Source organism: Pseudonaja textilis, chromosome 3 (genome assembly GCF_049901715.1).
Source record: "Pseudonaja textilis isolate UNSWEBS1 chromosome 3, rPseTex1.2, whole genome shotgun sequence".
Taxonomy (NCBI): Eukaryota; Metazoa; Chordata; class Lepidosauria; order Squamata; family Elapidae; genus Pseudonaja; species Pseudonaja textilis.
In genome coordinates this window covers 107,041,870-107,059,628 of record NC_141992.1, presented here as the reverse complement: position 1 = coordinate 107,059,628, position 17,759 = coordinate 107,041,870, and the positions used below count along the sequence as shown (strand labels likewise).

The window sequence follows — 17,759 nt, the reverse complement described above, 5'->3', positions numbered from 1 at the left end:
CCCTGGAGACTGGCAGAGTTCATGAATGGAGACTTCAACCAGCATCGCAGAGTCAGTCAGTAGCTGGATTACCAGAAAAATTTGAACTACTCAGTGTGGGTCCCACAGTTCAAATCTCTCCACACGCAAGTCAGCCTGGATGTGTGCTGCCCAGGACAAGGCAGGGACCCATCAACAAAGTCCCTCAGCTGCGGCAGCAGCCTTGTCACCTGCTGCAACAGCATGACCCCCAGGCCCAGCAGACTGATTGAGCCTGGGGGTTGGAGGCAGACAAAGAGGCACCCCAAGCTGATCCAACAATCTCCACTAGCACCTCCAGGGATGCTACCTGCAGGCCAGGTTCCTCCCAGAAGGGCTTTTTTTCCCAGGACATGGGTGGATTTAGTACCAGTGGATGCCGGCTCCAGCGCCTCCACCAATTCCCCCAGCCACAGCTGCACCCCTTTCCAGCCACAAAAATATTTATTATTCCTGGATATATAAGCCTCAGAGGAGAAATATTTACCCATATTTAATGTATTTATAGTGTGATAAAAATAAGACAAAGGACAAAATCATATTTAATAAAAACTGATTAGCAGGAAGAGAAAATAATGGCTGGTGATCCCAGTTATGCTAAAAGATGGAATCTTACTCCCCTGCTCTCTGATGTAACCAGCTGGAATTAAGTGCTACTGTTGATGGAAGTAGCTGTTGTAAATGATATAGGAACAGTAAACTATATGATCAGAAGTTGAGAAAAGGGAAAAAACATATGCTTTTTCCTCTCCATTAATTCCAGTGAATTTGACTATACAAATTCTCAATTCGTTTTTCCAGCTTCCATCCTCCCAGACTATTGTTTGCAAAGCACATCTACCGATGGACAAAAGCTGTTGATTAATTCATGCTAGGAAAGTAATAAGTAAAGCATGCAAAATACCTAAATATATAATCCTTTTCATATTTTTAAATTAATAGGTATTCAAATTCTAAATCCAGAATTATATGTCTGGACTTTTCTACTGAAAAGGGGCTCACCTGCAGTACAGAGTGACCAATAGGACTATTTTCTGAAAGTTCAGCCTCATACAATGGTTTCTCAAACTTTGGTGCATTGTCATTCATGTCCAGAATGGTGATCCGCAACAAAGCACTGCTAGCACGAGGTGGGCTACCCCCATCTTGAACCCGGATAGTTAAGTCATAAGACTCTGATTGCTCCCGGTCTAGGTTTCCCATTACAATTAGTTGTGGCTGTTTCTCATCTTGATCCTCTGCTACTTGTAAGCCAAAAAGTTTCTGGGCATCTGAACCAGGCATGAGTTCATAGGAAGCAACACCATTGGCACCAGCATCACGATCCATGGCCAATGGAATAGGGAAAAGTGCACCAATATTGGTATTTTCAGGAATGGCTAGTGTGATGACAGGAGATGCAAAGTTGGGTGTATTGTCATTGATGTCCATCACTTCAATCTGTCCCTCCAGTAGGCGTGGGCTATTTTTCATCAGGTCTGTGATAGAAACCTCAAATTCCAGAAAACAAGGATCTCCTGGGAACAAGTGCTGGCACTCTCTCAGGCTTTCCCGATCAATGGAAGTTTCTGTGGTGTAGATATCACCAGTCTTGCCATCCACACGCAGATAGGGGGCACCCACCTCTAATTTATAGAGATGCCCTACATCTGGGAAGCCATAGTCTGCTGCCAGACTTCCAATGAGTGTATTGGGTGGCTGCTCTTCCTGTACTTTGTAGACAACACGTGTTCCAGAACCAAGGTTGGGAAGCTGGAGGAAAAACCACACACCCAGGCAAGAAACCAGCTGCTGCATTTTGAACTCTGATGAAACTGAAAGAAAGCAAAGAAAACAGATCATAAACAGCAAAGTTCTACCCAAGAAATATTTAATTTTACACAAAGTAGCATGTAGCTGCTGTGTACAAGTCTCTACAGAAAAAAAAGAACTCCCAGTTTTTTTCCTGAATATAGAGAAAGTACTCCTAGTTTCATAGGTGCCTCTATAAATCACTTCAGCCTTGATATCAGATGGCCACACCTGCCTGGCTCCAGAAAAAGCCACATTTACTACTGCTTAAACACCTTACTCACTATATGAGAAACTGTCATCTTTAATAAAAATGCAATAAGGGGAATCGATTGTCACCCTGACTATTGTAACTTTGCAGAGTTCCATCTAAAATAGAAAACACCAAGAATATTTATAATATCAAACAGAAATCCATGATATAACTCTACATACACAAAAAGCAATCCCTCATGAAAGTCTCTGCATCACTTTTCAGAAAAAATTACTACAGATGAATGAGCTAATTTCCTAAGTCATTTTTCCTATTGTTAAAATGTAATAAGCCTTTTTAATACAACATGCTTAGCCTTTTCTCTCATGAACCAATATTTATTTACTTATTTATTGCCATATCCCATATTAATCCCATATAAACATAGCTAGGATTCTGGCATCAAGTGAATCGGTAAACCAAAGTGGTCCTAGTATATTGTGGAATATCCTTCTTTACCAGGTTTCTCAGACAGGTTTGCCCTGGAAAAAATCATGGGCATGCCTGCACTTACAGTTTATGTCCGAGTTCATGTCAACTTGATTCTACAGCAAACAGATAGGTTCTCATCTCAACTGGGATGAGCCATACGCTTGATTTCATAATAAGGAATGTATGGATGGCCTTTCATTTACAAACATTTGTTTAGTGACCCTTTAAAGTTATAATATCACTGAAAAAGTGACTTATGATTGGTCCTCGTACTTACAACTAACATAGCATCTCCAGTCATATGATAAAAACTTGGGCAATTGACAATTTACCAAGGTTGCAGCATTTTGGAGTCACACAATCATTATTTGTGACCTTCTCCGATAGCTTCCAACAAGTAAAGTCAATGGTGAAGTCAGATTCATTTAATGACTGATGTGCAATTCATTTAACTGCACTGATATGATAACAAAGATTGTAAAACTGGACACAACTTACTTAACAACTGCCTTGCTTAGCAAGAGAATTTCTGGTTCCAATTGTGATTGTTACTCAAGGTCTATTTGTAGGCATGCATTTTTTAAATGTAACTATCTAGTTAACCAGAGACCAGATAAAACCTGTCAACATCTTTTTTTAAAGTGATCCCTTGTTACATTAGCTGAAAATATATTTAACAACCTATTTCATATAAGGAGATTATTATAATCTTATATATTATTATAATATATTATATTATAATTATTATATTTCATATAAGATTATTATTGTGTCTATGAGATTAATGCCTGTGAACTGAAATTTAATTTCTTCCTAGTATTTTAATGATCCATTGCTAACATGCCAATTTTACAACCATTTTTACAGACAAGTTATAAAAAATAGAATATCTCACATTCATAGGTAAAGCAGATATATACTGACATGAAAGAGAGATGTTTTGAGTTACATCAGAGGTCTGCAACCTTAAACACTCAAAGACCCATTTGGACCCATTTTCCACAGTAAACACAGGGAGCCACAAAACCTGCATCGGCATTGCCAACTCGACATCACTCCCACCCAGTCACATGACACCCCCAGCCACGCCTACGCAGCCGGTCATTAGGACAGAGAACTGGTTGTTAAAAAACACTCTGAACCATAAAACCCTTTTGACATCTCTCTCTCTCTCTCCCTCACCCCCTCTTTCTCCCCCGTCTCTCTCCCTTTTTCCCTCTCTCTGTATCTGTGTATCTCTCTCCCCCTCCCTCTCTTCCCCTCTTTCTGTATCTGTCTCTCTCCCCCCTCTATTTCTGACTCTCCCCCACTCTCTGTCTCTCTGTCTCTCTCCCCTATCTCCCCCCCTCCGTATCTGTCTCTCTCTATGTCTCCCTTTCCCTCTCTCCCTATCTCCACCCGTCTCTCTCCCTTCTCTCCCCCACTGTCTCTGTGTGTCTCTCTCTCTCTCTCACCCCCCTCTCTCTCCCCCTTTCTGTATCTCTGTGTGTGTGTGCATGTATGTGTCTCCCTGAGAGATGGTGTGTGTGTGTGTGTGTGTGTGTGTGTGTGTGTGTGTGTGTGTGTAGCCAAGGCTGGGCCAACCCAGTGAGCTCTCCTTGGGGCTCTTTGCTACTCCTTTCCTTTCTTCTTGGTAACTTTTTGGAAATCTGGGCTGGCTGAGGAACGAGCGCAAGCCATAGCGGAGGCTTCCCTTTGGGCGACCTTCCTCCTCCTCCCTCTCTCTTTTCTTCTCGCAACCCCCTGGCTGGCTATGGTTGCAAGAGGAGAAAAAGGGAGAAAAGGAGGAGGGTCACCTGAAGGGAAGCCTCCACCGCTGCTCACACTCGTTCCTCAGCCAACCCAGATTTCAAAAAAGTTGACAAGAAGAAAGAAAAGGACTAGCAAAGAGCCCCAGGGAGAGTTCGCTGGGTTGGCCCAGCCTCTGCTTTCCAAGAGAAAGAGAGAAGAGATACAAGTGAGGAAAGAAAGGGAGAAAGAGACATAGAGAGAGATACAGAGAGTGGGGGAGACCTGCTGAAGGACGAGCATCATTGACGAGGAAGCTCTGGCTTTCTCTGAGCCTGACCCCTGGGGTGGGCATGCAGGGTTTGGGGGGGCCATCCCCCTTTTCCCGCTGTCCTGAGCTTCTTTACTCCTCCAGCAAAGCGTTGCTGCTGGTGGCTTTCATTGAAGTGTCCTCCGGGCAGCGAAAGTCCCCCGTGCAAGTTTTAAAGCCACAGCTAAGCACTGCAGGCCCGTCCCCCTTTCTGTTGTCCCCTTCTCCTTGATCCCATTCCCACCCTGCCAGCCCTTGTGTTAGCAAGCACAGGTTGGGCCAGTGTCTCAGGGAAGAGAGCAGGTTGTACGTATCCCCAAGCGACTGAGGCACACCCAGTGTTGAGGTTCGCTGGCAGCAGGTGATGACAGCAGAGTTGTCTGATAGTGAGGACTCAGACGAGGAGCCTGCGTGTGATGCAGAGATGGGGCCAGGACTATTGGAGAGTGGGGTGCTGCCTTCGGAGCTTGTGGAGTCTGGCAGCAGTGACGCAGAGGACCTTGAGGAGCCTGTGCACGTGCACTGGGCTGCTTGAAGAGCAGCTGAAGCAGCAAGGGTGACTTGGGAGTAAGGCTGGAAGATGATGGCCCCTCCCATAAGGGAGAAAATCCAGCCCTCGGGGGTATGGTCTTTGCAGGAAGCAAGTAAGTTCTTTAGACTCAGTCCTCGTTGAAGCCCTGTATATTCCGGTTTGTTTTTGAAACGTCTGTTGGTGGATATTTAATCAGTAATTAGTCTTCTGTTCTTGGCAGCCTTTTGCAACCTTGAAAGGGCTTGCTTTTGATATCGGACAATTAGATTTAAATGTTTCTTGGCTGGGAATGCACTGAATTCCAGCGCCACATTAAAAAAGGTTTGCTTTTATACACAGTTTATGTTTGTTTAATTTGAACAAGGCTTGGGTCAGAACAATTTGCTTCCTGCCCAAACGAAACAAACCTTGAATGCGAGATGGAACAACTTTGGGCAAAGAATGCTCACTTGCAACAGCAGTTGACCTTATTAGCTAATAAATTAGGCCAGCTCCAGGCTCTCACTGCTCCACCTCCTCCTCGAAGGAGATGTCCAGTTGTCATTCCTGATAAGTTTGATGCCAACCAGGCTATGTTTCCAGAGTTTTTGGGACAGTGCCAGCTATTTATGAGCTTGAGAACAGAGGTCTTCCCCACTAACCAGGATAAAGTGAGGTTTATAATTAGCTTGCTCTCGGCTCTGCAGCTCGCTGGGCCATACCTTTGTTGGTACAGGACAATCCTTTGTTGTATGACTTCAGGAGGCTTTCTGACCATTTTCGTTTCATATATGAGGACCCTATCAAGACACATACTGCTGCCCATTGGTTGAAGAAACTGCAGCAGGGGTGGCAATCCCTGCAGGAATATGTCAGTGAGTTCCGGCTGCTTAGCAAGGATTCAGCCTGCAATGAGGCTGCCCTTATGGACACATTCCAGGATGGGTTGTTGGAGGAGTTGCAGGACAAGCTGGTTCCCACGACTGTCAATACTCTGATTCATCTGTGCCTGAGGATCGATGCCCGCTTGCAGAGACGGAACCATTGCTGTGCTTCCCAGGAGACTCCTGTGGCACCTGTTGTGCATGAGACCTGGCTCCACGGGAGGAGCCCATGGATCTAGATGCTGCCAGGCCCCACCTGTCAGTGATGGAGCATAACAGACGGCGCATAGGAGGTTGTGTTTATATTACAGGGAACCTGGGCACCTGGTTGCTTCGTACCCCAAGAAGCAACAAGGGGCGTCAGCCCCAGTGCCTGTTCCTCGGACCCAGAAAACCCTGTTGGTCCCTGTGTCTATTCCCCGGACACAGAAAACCCTGTCAGGAAACAGCCGGAGCCCGATCTAGGGGAGACCCTGGGTCCAGCGCACATCAGCCTTGAGTCACACCCAGAAGACATGGATTCTGGGCATTTGATCCTGGTGGCACATGTTTTTCTGGCGAATAGTCGACAGGGGATTCCGGTGCATACCCTGGTCGATTCCGGCACCACCACTAACTTCATGGATGTGGCATTTGTAGCCCAGTATACCATCCCTCAGTGCCCAGTGGAACCTCCTGTGGTTGTCGAGACCATCAATGGCCAGGTGCTTTTGTCTGGGCCTATCAAGGCCACCATCCAACCCTTGCACCTGACTATTGGCTCACATCAGGATGCTATCCAGTTCTACAACACTTCCGGACTGCTTTCCCCATGGTCTTGGGCTTGGCATGGCTCCGGACTCACGATCCCCAGATCTACTGGTCCCAGAACATGATCACATTCCCGAGCCTGCAATGTGTGGACCACACCCACCAAGTCTGTGCAGGGCAGTTGCTGAGTCCACCCGAGGGGTCCGTGCCTTCGGAACTCACAGACTTCATGGACATGTTCAGTGAGCAGGAGATGGACCAACTGCTCCACACCGGCCTTATGATTGTCCCAATGATTTGGTGCCGGATGTGCCCCTTCCAGTGGGCTGTTTGTATTCAATGTCAAATCCAGAGTTGGCCATGTTGAGGGACTTTTTGGACAAAAACCTCTCTTGGGGTTTGATCCAGCCCTCATCATCGCCACTGTCTGCCCTGGTCCTGTTTGTAAAAAAGAAGACTGGTGACTTGAGGCTTTGCTGTGATTACCATCAATTGAGCGCCATCACTGTGCGTGTTGTGGCTAGCCAGCAGCAGGTGGGGACAGCTGAGGAGAGCAAGGACTCAGATGAGGGACCAGGACCATTAGGGAGTGGACTGATGCCTTCAGAGATTGTGGGGGCTGGCAGGAGCAATGAGGAGGTTCCTGAGGAGCCTGTGCCAAGTGTGCGTGTGCGCAGGGTTGCTCATAGGAAACAGCAGCAGCAGCAGGAGTGACTCAGGAGTAAGGCTGCAAGGTAATGGCCCTTCCTTCAAGAAGATAAAAGCCAGCTGTGAATCAGACGTTCTTTGTAGGAAGCAAAACCGTTTTGAAACTCCAGCCTCATGGACATTGCAGTATCTTAAGTTGGTATTTGAAGACTCTTGTGTTGTAAAATATTTCTTATCTGTTATTCTTGGCAGTCTCACACAGTTTTGGCAAGGCTTGCTTAACAAAGTTAATTAGTTTGCAGCAGCCTTTTAACTGGGAATTTGTAAGAATCATTAAAAGGTTTCTGTTCCCTTTGGTTGGTGTTTGTTTTATTGGAAAAGGGTATGGGTCAGAACAGTGCGCAATTGGTACCCTCTGCCCTTGATTCTGGAACTGATGGAGCGGCTCCAGGAGGCTACCATGTTCACTAAGTTGGACCTGCACGGGGCATACAATTTGGTGTGGATCTGGCCTGGAGATGAGTGGAAGAAAGTGTTTGATACCAGGTACGGGCATATTGAATACATGGTCATGCTGTTTGGGTTGACCAATGTTCCCGCTGTCTTCCAACATTTTATGAATGACATTTTCCACAACCTCTTAGATCAATTTGTGATGGTTTACCTCAATGACATTTTGATCTATTCCAACTCAAGGGAAAGTTACCTGCACCAGCTGCGCCTGGTCCTGCAATGGCTCCGGGAGAACTGCTTGTATGCCAAGTTGGAGAAGTGCCAGTTCTTCCAGTCCACCATCGAGTTCCTGGGTCATTGCATCTCTCTGGAGGGCATTTCGATGGAGCCGAGCAAGGTCGAGTCGCTGCTCAGATGGCAATCTCCCCGGCAAGTGAAGGATGTCCAGCAACTCCTCGGATTTGCCAACTATTATCGGACCTTCATCCCCGGCTTCGCTTCCCTGACCACATCCCTCACTCAGCTCCAGAAAAAGGTCCCGTTCCAGTGGAGTGCTCCTGAGCAGCAAGTGTTCCAGGCCTTGAAGCAGGCCTTCATGAAAGAGCTGATCCTGAAACACGCCAATCCACAGCATCCATTCATGGTGGAAGCAAATGCGCCTGATGTGGTGGTCAGTGTAGTGCTCCTCCAGGCTCATGCCTCCAGTGGTATCCTCTTCCCTTGAGCGTATTATTCGAAGAAGCTCAATTCTTCTGAGCACAATTATACCATCTGGGAGAAGGAGCTACTAGCCATTAAGGCAGTGTTTTGAGGCCTGGAGGCATCATTTGGAGGGGGCGCGACATCAAGTGGAAGTCCAGAGGGATCACAAAAACTTGGAGTTTTTGAAGACTGCCCGGAAATTGAATCAATGCCAGATCCGGTGGTCCCTCTTCTTTGCCTGGTTTAATTTCATTCCGAGTGGTCTCAATCAACGGGAGGATGCACTCTCATGGAAACCTGAGTACCTGCATCCAGAGGACCTGCTCCTGCTCCAGATGGTGCTGCCCTAGAGTCGTTCTCTGCAGTGCAAGAACCAGTGGACTTATAGGCGCAGATACAGGAGGCATAGTGGCATGACTACGTTTGGGTGGATCAACAGAAGCAAGAGGTGGAACTCAACTCTCTGTGATTGTTCATGGAGGAACTCTTGCAGTACTGCAACAGACTCTATGTGCTGGTAGGGCCACTTCGGGGACTTGTCACAGTGCTACGACATGCCTACGGTGGTGCACTTCGGCCTCTTCAAGACATTGCATCTCGGACTTCTGGTGGCCCCAACTACGACATGACGTGCAGTCCTATGTTACATCTTGTGTGCGATGCCTTTTTGAAAAAAGAAAAGGCTCAGGAAAGAAAAAGATTGAAAGTATAAGGAAGAAGAAAAGAAGGAAAACCAAAAAATAATTACTTCCAACTTTCTTTGGTACATATCAAACTCTTACTCTAAGATTAACATTTGTCTACATTATTTTCATAATCCCATATCTAATCATCAAAGCCCAGATCAACTTTTAATTTCAGTTTCTCACAAAAAGTCCAGTAAGTTCTCTTCATTCATTCGAGACAATGATGAATCCGCATAAAGACAGGAGGTTGTTCAACATGCCTAGTGGTGTAACCGGAACAATCTGGAACTGAACACACTGAAGACCATAGAAATGGTGGTAGACTTTAGAAGAAACCCTCCCATACTACCACCTCTTACAATACTAGACAATACAGTATCAATAGTAGAGACCTTCAAATTTCTAGATTCTATTATACCACATGACCTAAAATGGACACCTAACATCAAAAATGTCATCAAAAAAGCACAACAAAGAATGTTCTTTTTGCGCCAACTCAGAAAGCTGAAACTGCCCAAGGAGCTGCTGATACAATTCTACAGAGGAATTATTGAGTCTATCATCTGCACCTCTATAACTGTCTGGCTTGATTCTGAAACCCAACATGACAGACACAGACTTCAGAGCATAATTAGGACTGCAAGAAAAAACAATTACTACCAACCAGCCTTCAATCGAGGACCTGTATACTGCACAAGTCAAAAAGAGGGCTGTGAAAATATTTACAGACCCCTCACATCTTGGATATAAACTGTTTCAACTCCTTCCCTCAAAACGACACTATAGAGCACTGCACACCAGAACAACTAGACACAAGAACAGTTTTTTCCCCAATGCCATCACTCTGCTAAACAAATAATTCCCTCAACACTGTTCAACTATTTACAAAGTCTGCACTATTACTGTTAATCTTCTCCTTATCACCCATCCCCTTCCACTTGTGACTCATCACCCATCCCCTCCCAGTTGTGACTGTATGACTATAACTTTGTCACTTGTATCCTTACGATTTATATTGACTGTTTCCTAGTATGATTTGATTGCTTATCGTACCCTATAACTATCATTAAACATCATTTAAACTATCATTAAATCATATCAATTAAACATACCTAATAATTCCATTATTCAATTTTCTCCCTGTTTTCATTTTTTTTTTAAATGAAAAATTCTCATTTGGCAAGCAGTGTGGTTCCAGGTTTCACCTCTCAATACAAACTTGACTATAGTTACCTATTCATTTTATTTGTTTAATTTCATATTGCATCATTCTTGTCATTATTAAATATTAAGCTTATCTTATCCAATCCTAATTCATGTACTCATATCTTATTTTACAATATTATCTAAAATTCTTATCTCAATTCTATATTCATTTATTCAATTCCAAATCTAATATATCTCCTTCCATTTTTCTTAGTATATTCTCACATCTTATTTTACAATATTATCTAAAATTCTCATCTCCTTTCTATTATCGTTTCTCATGTTATTATTATTTTTCTGGTCACATTTGTTATTTTATCAATCCTTATCTGTAAATATAGTTGTCCCCTCTAGTTAATAATTCGAGCCAACTGCCTTCATTCTTCTTTAATATCAATCTCCCTATCTAGTATAAAACACAAGTATTTTCTCAGTTTCCGCATTATATTTTCTCTATGAATCATCTATATACATTACAAAATATGACTTTCTTTTTTTTAAATATAGCTTATTAATTTTTACAATTAAAACCAGTCACAATACATACACAAATAAGCAAAAGAAAGAAAAAGAAAGAAAAGAGGAGAGGCAGAGAGGGAAAGAATTTTGAGAAAGGAAAGAAAAAGAAAAGGAGAAGAAAGAAGGAGGTTACAAGGTTAAAAGTATTCTTATTTTAACAGTTTGCAAGATCTTCTTTTGTTTTCATAACCTTAACTTGTGTCATATAACTACACCTGTTTTTTACTTATATCGCTACCTCGTTATTATGGGTTGATACTTTTCTTTTATGCCTTATGATATATAATTTATCTTTGGTCAATCCAATTATACCAACAATTCCAGCTATCGTAGTATAGTGAAATGTCTTTATTTTTTAGCGCCAAAGTCAATTTATCCATTTCTGCGCATTTTGAGATTTTTTCAATAATCATTTCTTCTGATGGAGTTTGATGTTGTTTCCAGTGTTGAGCAAAGGCTAATCTGGCACTGTTAAAATGTGTATTGTTATGTATTTAGCTTTTTTGGAAATTTGCTTATCAAAAATCCCTAGTAGGAAGGACTCTGGTTTGTATTCGATCTGCTCTTTTGTGATTTCTTCCAACCAAGTTTTGATTTTCTTCCAATACTTTTGGGTTTCTGCACAAGACCACCACATATGGAAAAAGGTTCCTTCTTTTTTCCTACACTTCCAGCAATGCGGACTCATGTTGGGGTGCATCTTCATTAACCTCGAAGGGGGGAGATGCCCTCTATAAAACATTTTATAAAGATTTTCCTTGTATGCTGCCGCTTTGGTAAACTTATTGTTTCTGCCCCAAACTTTCTCCCATTCTGCTAATGTGATGCTGCGCCCTATGTTCTTACTCCAAGCAATCATATTTCCTTTTACAATTTCTTCTACTAGTTCTGTTTCTAATAAGTAATTATAAAATTTTGTTATGTTTTTTTATTTGATCCTAATAAAATTTTATCTAATTGCTGCAATTTGTTGTTGATTCTGAATTCTTTTTTGTCTTGTTTGTATCTGCTTTGAATCTGAAGGTAAACCCATTGATCAATTTTTTGTCCTTGCTCCTGGAGTTCCTGCCTCAGTTTCAAATTTCCTTGTGGTTCCAGTAAATCTTTGTATTTAATCATTTTGGTAATTTCCAAATTGTTTGCGTGAATCATTGCCTCCATTGTTGAAAACCATACTGGTATTTTTGTGTAATGTTTTTTCCGTATTTTCCTCCAATTTGTTAATAGTGCGTCTCTGATTAAGTGTCTTTGGAAGTATTTTTGATTGATTTTCCCTACATCCCATAAGAAGGCGTGCCACCCCCTTTGTAAATCATGGCCTTCTAAAAATAATATTCTTTTGTTGGTTAAGTTCACCCAATCCTTCAGCCAAACTAACGAAGTGGCCATGTGATATAGCTCCCAATTTGGAAATGCTAGGCCTCCCCTGCTCTTCATATCTTGCATTGCTTTTACATTTATTCTGGGTTTTTTCCCTTGCCAAATAAAGTTCCAAGTTATTCTATTGAGTTCTTCAAAAAAAAATTTATGTAATTTGATTGGGATCATTTGGAATAGGTACAAGAATTTGGGGAGAATGTTCATTTTAATAGTAGCAATTCGGCCTAGTAGTGAAATTTGAAGTTTCCCCCACGATTCTAAATCTTTATTTACCTGGTGTATCAGTTTATCATAATTGTTTTCTTTAAGTGTCTTACAGTGTGGGGTTAGCCAAATTCCTAAGTATTTCACTTTCTTTGTCACTTGTATATGCATTATTTCTTCTAGTTCTATTTTCTGTTTTTCTGTTAGGTTTTTAGTCATTAATTTGGTTTTTTTAAATTTATTTTAAGTCCAGCTACTGCTCCGAATTTCTCTAATTCACTCATCAATTTTGGTCCCCTGTCTTTTGGTTCTTCAATGAAGAAAATCATGTCATCCGCAAATGCTTGCAATTTATATTCCTCTTTCTTAACTGTTAATCCCTTTATATCTGAATTCCGCCTAATTCATGTTAATAATGTCTCTAATGCTAATATGAAGAGCAGGGAAGATAGTGGGCAACCCTGTCTCACTCCTTTTTCTATCTTTATTGGGCAAGTGCATTCCCCATTCACTATTATATTAGCTTGTTGAGTATCATATATAGTTGTTATAATATTTTCAAATTTGGTGCCCAAATTCAAATTATAATTTTTTTGAATTAAAAATTGCCAATTTAGATTGTCGAAAGCCTTCTCTGCATCTAGGAACATAAGTGCTACTTGTTTCTCGGGGTGGGCTTCGTAAAATTCTAGTACGTCTAATACTATTCTTAAATTGTTCTTTATTTGCCTAGTTGGGAGAAATCCATTTTGGTCTTCGTGTATATACAAGTTTAAGATCCTTTTTAATCTGTTTGCTATAATAAGTGTGAATATTTTGTAATCAGTATTTAAAAGTGAAATCGGCCTGTAATTATTTATATATCTGGGATCCGTGTCCTCCTTCGGGATCAGTGAGATCAACGACCCCCTCCATGAGTCCGGCATCCTGGCTGCCAGTAAAACGTCATTAAAGACTTCCACCATAAGTGGTCCGATTTGATCTGCTATTGCCTTGTACTGCTCCCCTGGGATCCCATCTGGGCCCGGGGTTTTATTATTTTTCTGGGTCTCTGTTGCTTATTTCAATTCTGATTCAGTAATGTCTTTATTTAATAGTTCAGCCATTTCTTCCCCAATTGCCTTATCCATCACTTCATCTAGATAATTCCTTATTCTATCTTCACTGACATCCTCTCTTTTATATAAATCTTCAAAGTATTTATGAATGATTTCTTTTTTCTGTTCTATTTCCTGGTATGTATCTCCCTTGCTATCTATTAACTGGTATATCAATCTCTTCTTTTTCTTTTTTTTAATTTATAAGATAGTCTTCTTCCTGGCTTGTTGGCATGTTCAAAATAGGTTTGTCTGGTTAAGTTCAAATTCATAGTCATTTTCTCTTGATCAATTAAATTCAGTTTGTGTTTGGCTATACTTATCTGATTTTGCAGTTTGGGTTCTTTTGGGTTATTTTGTAGAAGGATTTCTAGCTCCTTAATTCTTTGTTGTAATTTGTTTTGTTGGGAATATTTTTCCTTGTTTCTCTTGGCATTATAAGAGATTGTTATGCCTCATAACCGCCTTCATCGTATCCCAAACATTTTGTTTTGTGGTTTCTCCATTATCATTTTCTTTTATAAAAAAAATCAATTCCTCCTTTAATTTATTAATGTATTCTTTCACTCTTATTAATTGAGTGTTTAAGGTCTATCTTTTCTTTGGTTTTGCCCTGCCCTTCCATATTACCTGTATTGGATTATGGTCTGCCCATTCATTAGGCAAAATTTCCACTTCTTTTATCTCGTTTGCTATTTCCCCACTCATCCATGCCATATCAATCCTGTCCATATTTGGTGGGGATTTGAGTAAAATGTAAATTGTTTTTTTTTTCAGGGTGTAGTCTTCTCCATATATCTGTCAGATTTAACTCTTTCATCATTTCCCTACAGATCTTGGGGAGCTCTCTCTTCCCCTTTTTATTCTTCCCGGCATTACTGTGATCTTTTTGGAAATCAGCAATGGAGTTGAAGTCCCCTACTATGCAAATATTTCTTTTTTGCAATTCAACCAATTTTCTATATAGGTGTTTAAAAAACTCTTTTTGGTCTCCATTTGGGGCATATATTACTACTAAAAGAATTGGAATATCATTAATCCAGATCTGCAAACCCAGAGTCCTTCCTTCTAAGTCCGACCATATTAGTTCAGATTTCAAATCCTCTTTCACATATACTGCGATTCCCTTCTTTTTCTCCTCATCCGCTGGTGTGGTAAGTAACTTTCCTAATTTCGGGCATTCTAAATATTTTTCATCCTTTTTCTTTATATGGGTTTCTTGTAGGCACGTTATATCTGCATTTTGTTTAATTAATTTAGATAATATCCTTTTTCTCTTAATTGTCGAATTTAGACCATTTATGTTTATTGATAGTAATTTTTTTTCTTCTCCCATCTATTTAGTTTTGTTTTGCTCTTTGTTGTGTAACAATTCCTCTCTCTTCTTGCGCTTGTGTTAATGTGGTTCCTTCTGTCTTTTGTTGTGGATAGGTATTCTCTTGATTTCCTACCGTTCCAGTTCTATTTTTATGTCCACCGTGTTCTTCTTGAAAATTTGTGTCCAATTCCTCCCTACTACTTTGCTCCTGCGGGCCCACCATCCGTTCGTAAAAATCCTGGGCTTTTTCCATAGTGTCTATTTTGATTTTCCTCTCTTTCCACGACACTAACATTCCTTCTGGAATAAGCCATTTAAATGTAATTCTTTTTTTATTTAAATATGCTGCCAGAAATTTGTTCCCTTATTCTTCTTGGTATCTGTTTAAGAATCATAATTTCTTTCTCTTTGTAGGTTATTGTTTTATCTCTTGAGGTTCTATATATCATGTCTCGAACACATCTTCTAGTGAATCATACGTGTACTTCCCTGGAACATTTGTGGTGTCTTGCATAGTTTGTATTGACCCGGTAGACTTCATCAAACTCTTTTTGAATTTCATCTTTATCCATCTTCAATAAACCGGCCAATATTTCTGCCATCAAGTATTCCAGGTCTTCTTCTTTTGATTCTGCCACATTTTGGAATCTTAGGTAAGTTGCTGCCTTGTCCATTTATAGGACGAGGGAGTCCTCCATTTCTTTGCTCATGCTTTTGAGATCTTCATCCACCCTTTCTAATTCCCTTTCCATTCGTTCGGTTCTTTTCTCTACTTCTTTTATTATAACTTCGTTTTTCTCCAAGGCCTGCTGCAACACCCCCACTTTATCCTCTACTTTGGAAATGTCCGCTTTCATTTCTATCTTTAGTTTCCCCATTTCTTCCTTCAATTCATTGATATCTGCCCTTGTTTCACTGTGGTTTTTAGTCATTGTTTCTTGCAATCTTGTCAATGAATCTTGTAAGGTTAGGAACATTGCTTGGATATTCGCATTCGAGATGCTAGTTGACTTCTCTGTTGGTAGTGTTTCCTCTATTGTTTTTTGTGCCATAGGTGAAGATGTTGCCAAAGTGGTCGTTATTGTGGGATTAACCTTCCTATCAGATTTCAGAGCAGCGGTAGTTGTAGTAGTTATTTCCTTTAAAATTTGTTTTTGTTGTAGTACAATGCTAAATATATTAGTCCAAATTGGCATTCAGTATTCTTAGTTCTGTAACTAAAATTGACCAAGATCTATCAAGCTATTAAATAGCTATATTCTTAACTAATTAGTAAAGTGTTTATATATTTCTCTAGTTTAACTTCAATATAAAGTAACCTTAACTACATGATGTATTACATTCACAGATACACCCACACAATGAAATATAATATCGGTCTAGAGAGCTCTAAGATTGTTAAATAACTAATGCTTAATATTCTTACTGTCTCCCCTATATTCCCATTCAAATTATAACAATCTCTATTAATAATAACTTAACTAAATTAATTAATCCAATATTTTAACATTCTAATGTTTCTTTACCAAATGTACATATTTATCAAGAGGAAATCAGAAAAAAAAGCAAGCATATTTCAACATAGCATACCATCAACCAGTAGAAACGAAGAGAGGTTATTTTAGTAAGTATGTACACACAGAAAAGGGTAGAGGAAAAGAAAAAAGAAAATTCCAAAGATAAGAGTTTTTTGTTTCCACTTTTCACTTTGGGAGCTTTCACTTCGAGCACACCGGAAATGGCAAATGAAGATTTGCTGAGTAACAGCTGCCAGTAAGCAATGTTCCCACTCGTTTAAAGGCTTCCTCTTTTACTTATATTTTGGTGTTCTTTAAATCAATTGTTCTGATCTCCTTCAAATAGAGAAAGGAACTGTCTCCTCTACTAGGACCAGTGCTCAATTTTCCCAGAGTTTATAGATTAGATTGTGTCTCTTCAGACAGTTAGATCTGTTACTTTGTTGTAGCCACTTCAGCGTTCTGGATACCGCCTATGGCGCTGCTCTGTCTTTCCCCCCAATCGGCTTCGTTCTGCTTCTAGCTCCGATTTAATAGCCTCAATCCAAATGTTAGTGATAATAGTCTTTTTAATCGCTCCCCCGTGCTGGTCTTCAGACTTCCAAAATTCTCTTTACTTCTTTTTTATTCACGACTCTCTTCTGCCTACCGAGCCCCTTCACTTTCACTAGACCGATTCTCTTGTAGCCGCTTTCTCTTAGAGCTCACAGCAGGCCTTCACACAGTATTTAACAGCCTGAAATCAGTCTATTATCAGTCAAATATCTTCTCTGCCACTGTCTTTAACCATGACTCTCTTTCCCCGCGAGCTTGCAAACTTTCACTCACTCTTTCCTTCCCATCGGTGGCAGTCCAGACTTCGGAGCCTCCATCGACAGGAGGCTGTTCTTGATCATTGGGCTCTGGAGGGCTTCCTCTTCATTGCAGGGGGATTGCTTTCCCCACACTGCAACCCGAGGTTCCCCCACACCGGCATGGGTCTCTCCAAGACTCGAGCACCCCGAAAGATCACACCAAACTCAAGAAAAGGATGGCTAGAACCGTGAGCGGATTTCTGCCCCTCTGACCGTCCTTCCCTCGCCACCAGAAGGTCTCATAATACTATTTTCAATATATTCTTATACATTCCAACATATTACCTTGCAGAATCCCCTTCCTTATCCCGTTTTTTTCACCCATTATCTCTCACTCTGCACAATGTACCTTCTTTTCATCCTTGTTTGTTTCCTGTTCCTCTTTATTTTCTAGTCCTTTCTCTTAATTCCCTTTTCCCCCATTCTTATTCCCCTCCTTTTCTCTTTCCAGTTATTAAACTTTTCCGTCTCCCTCTTTTGATTTTTCCTTTGCACTTC

General features: G+C 41.0%; 1 protein-coding gene across 6 annotated transcripts in view; it reads right to left on the bottom strand.

The window, feature by feature from the left end:
- The window catches only part of PCDH1 (protocadherin 1), a 276,302-nt gene that overhangs the window by 213,671 nt on the left and 44,872 nt on the right, over window positions 1-17,759 (bottom strand). For all 6 annotated transcript variants that reach the window (XM_026718742.2, XM_087930550.1, XM_026718740.2 and 3 more), the window contains exon 2: window positions 1,021-1,832. In XM_026718742.2, coding sequence (XP_026574527.1) covers window positions 1,021-1,815 — 795 coding nt within the window. In that variant the 5' untranslated portion in view covers window positions 1,816-1,832. The remainder of the gene's footprint in view (window positions 1-1,020; window positions 1,833-17,759) is intronic.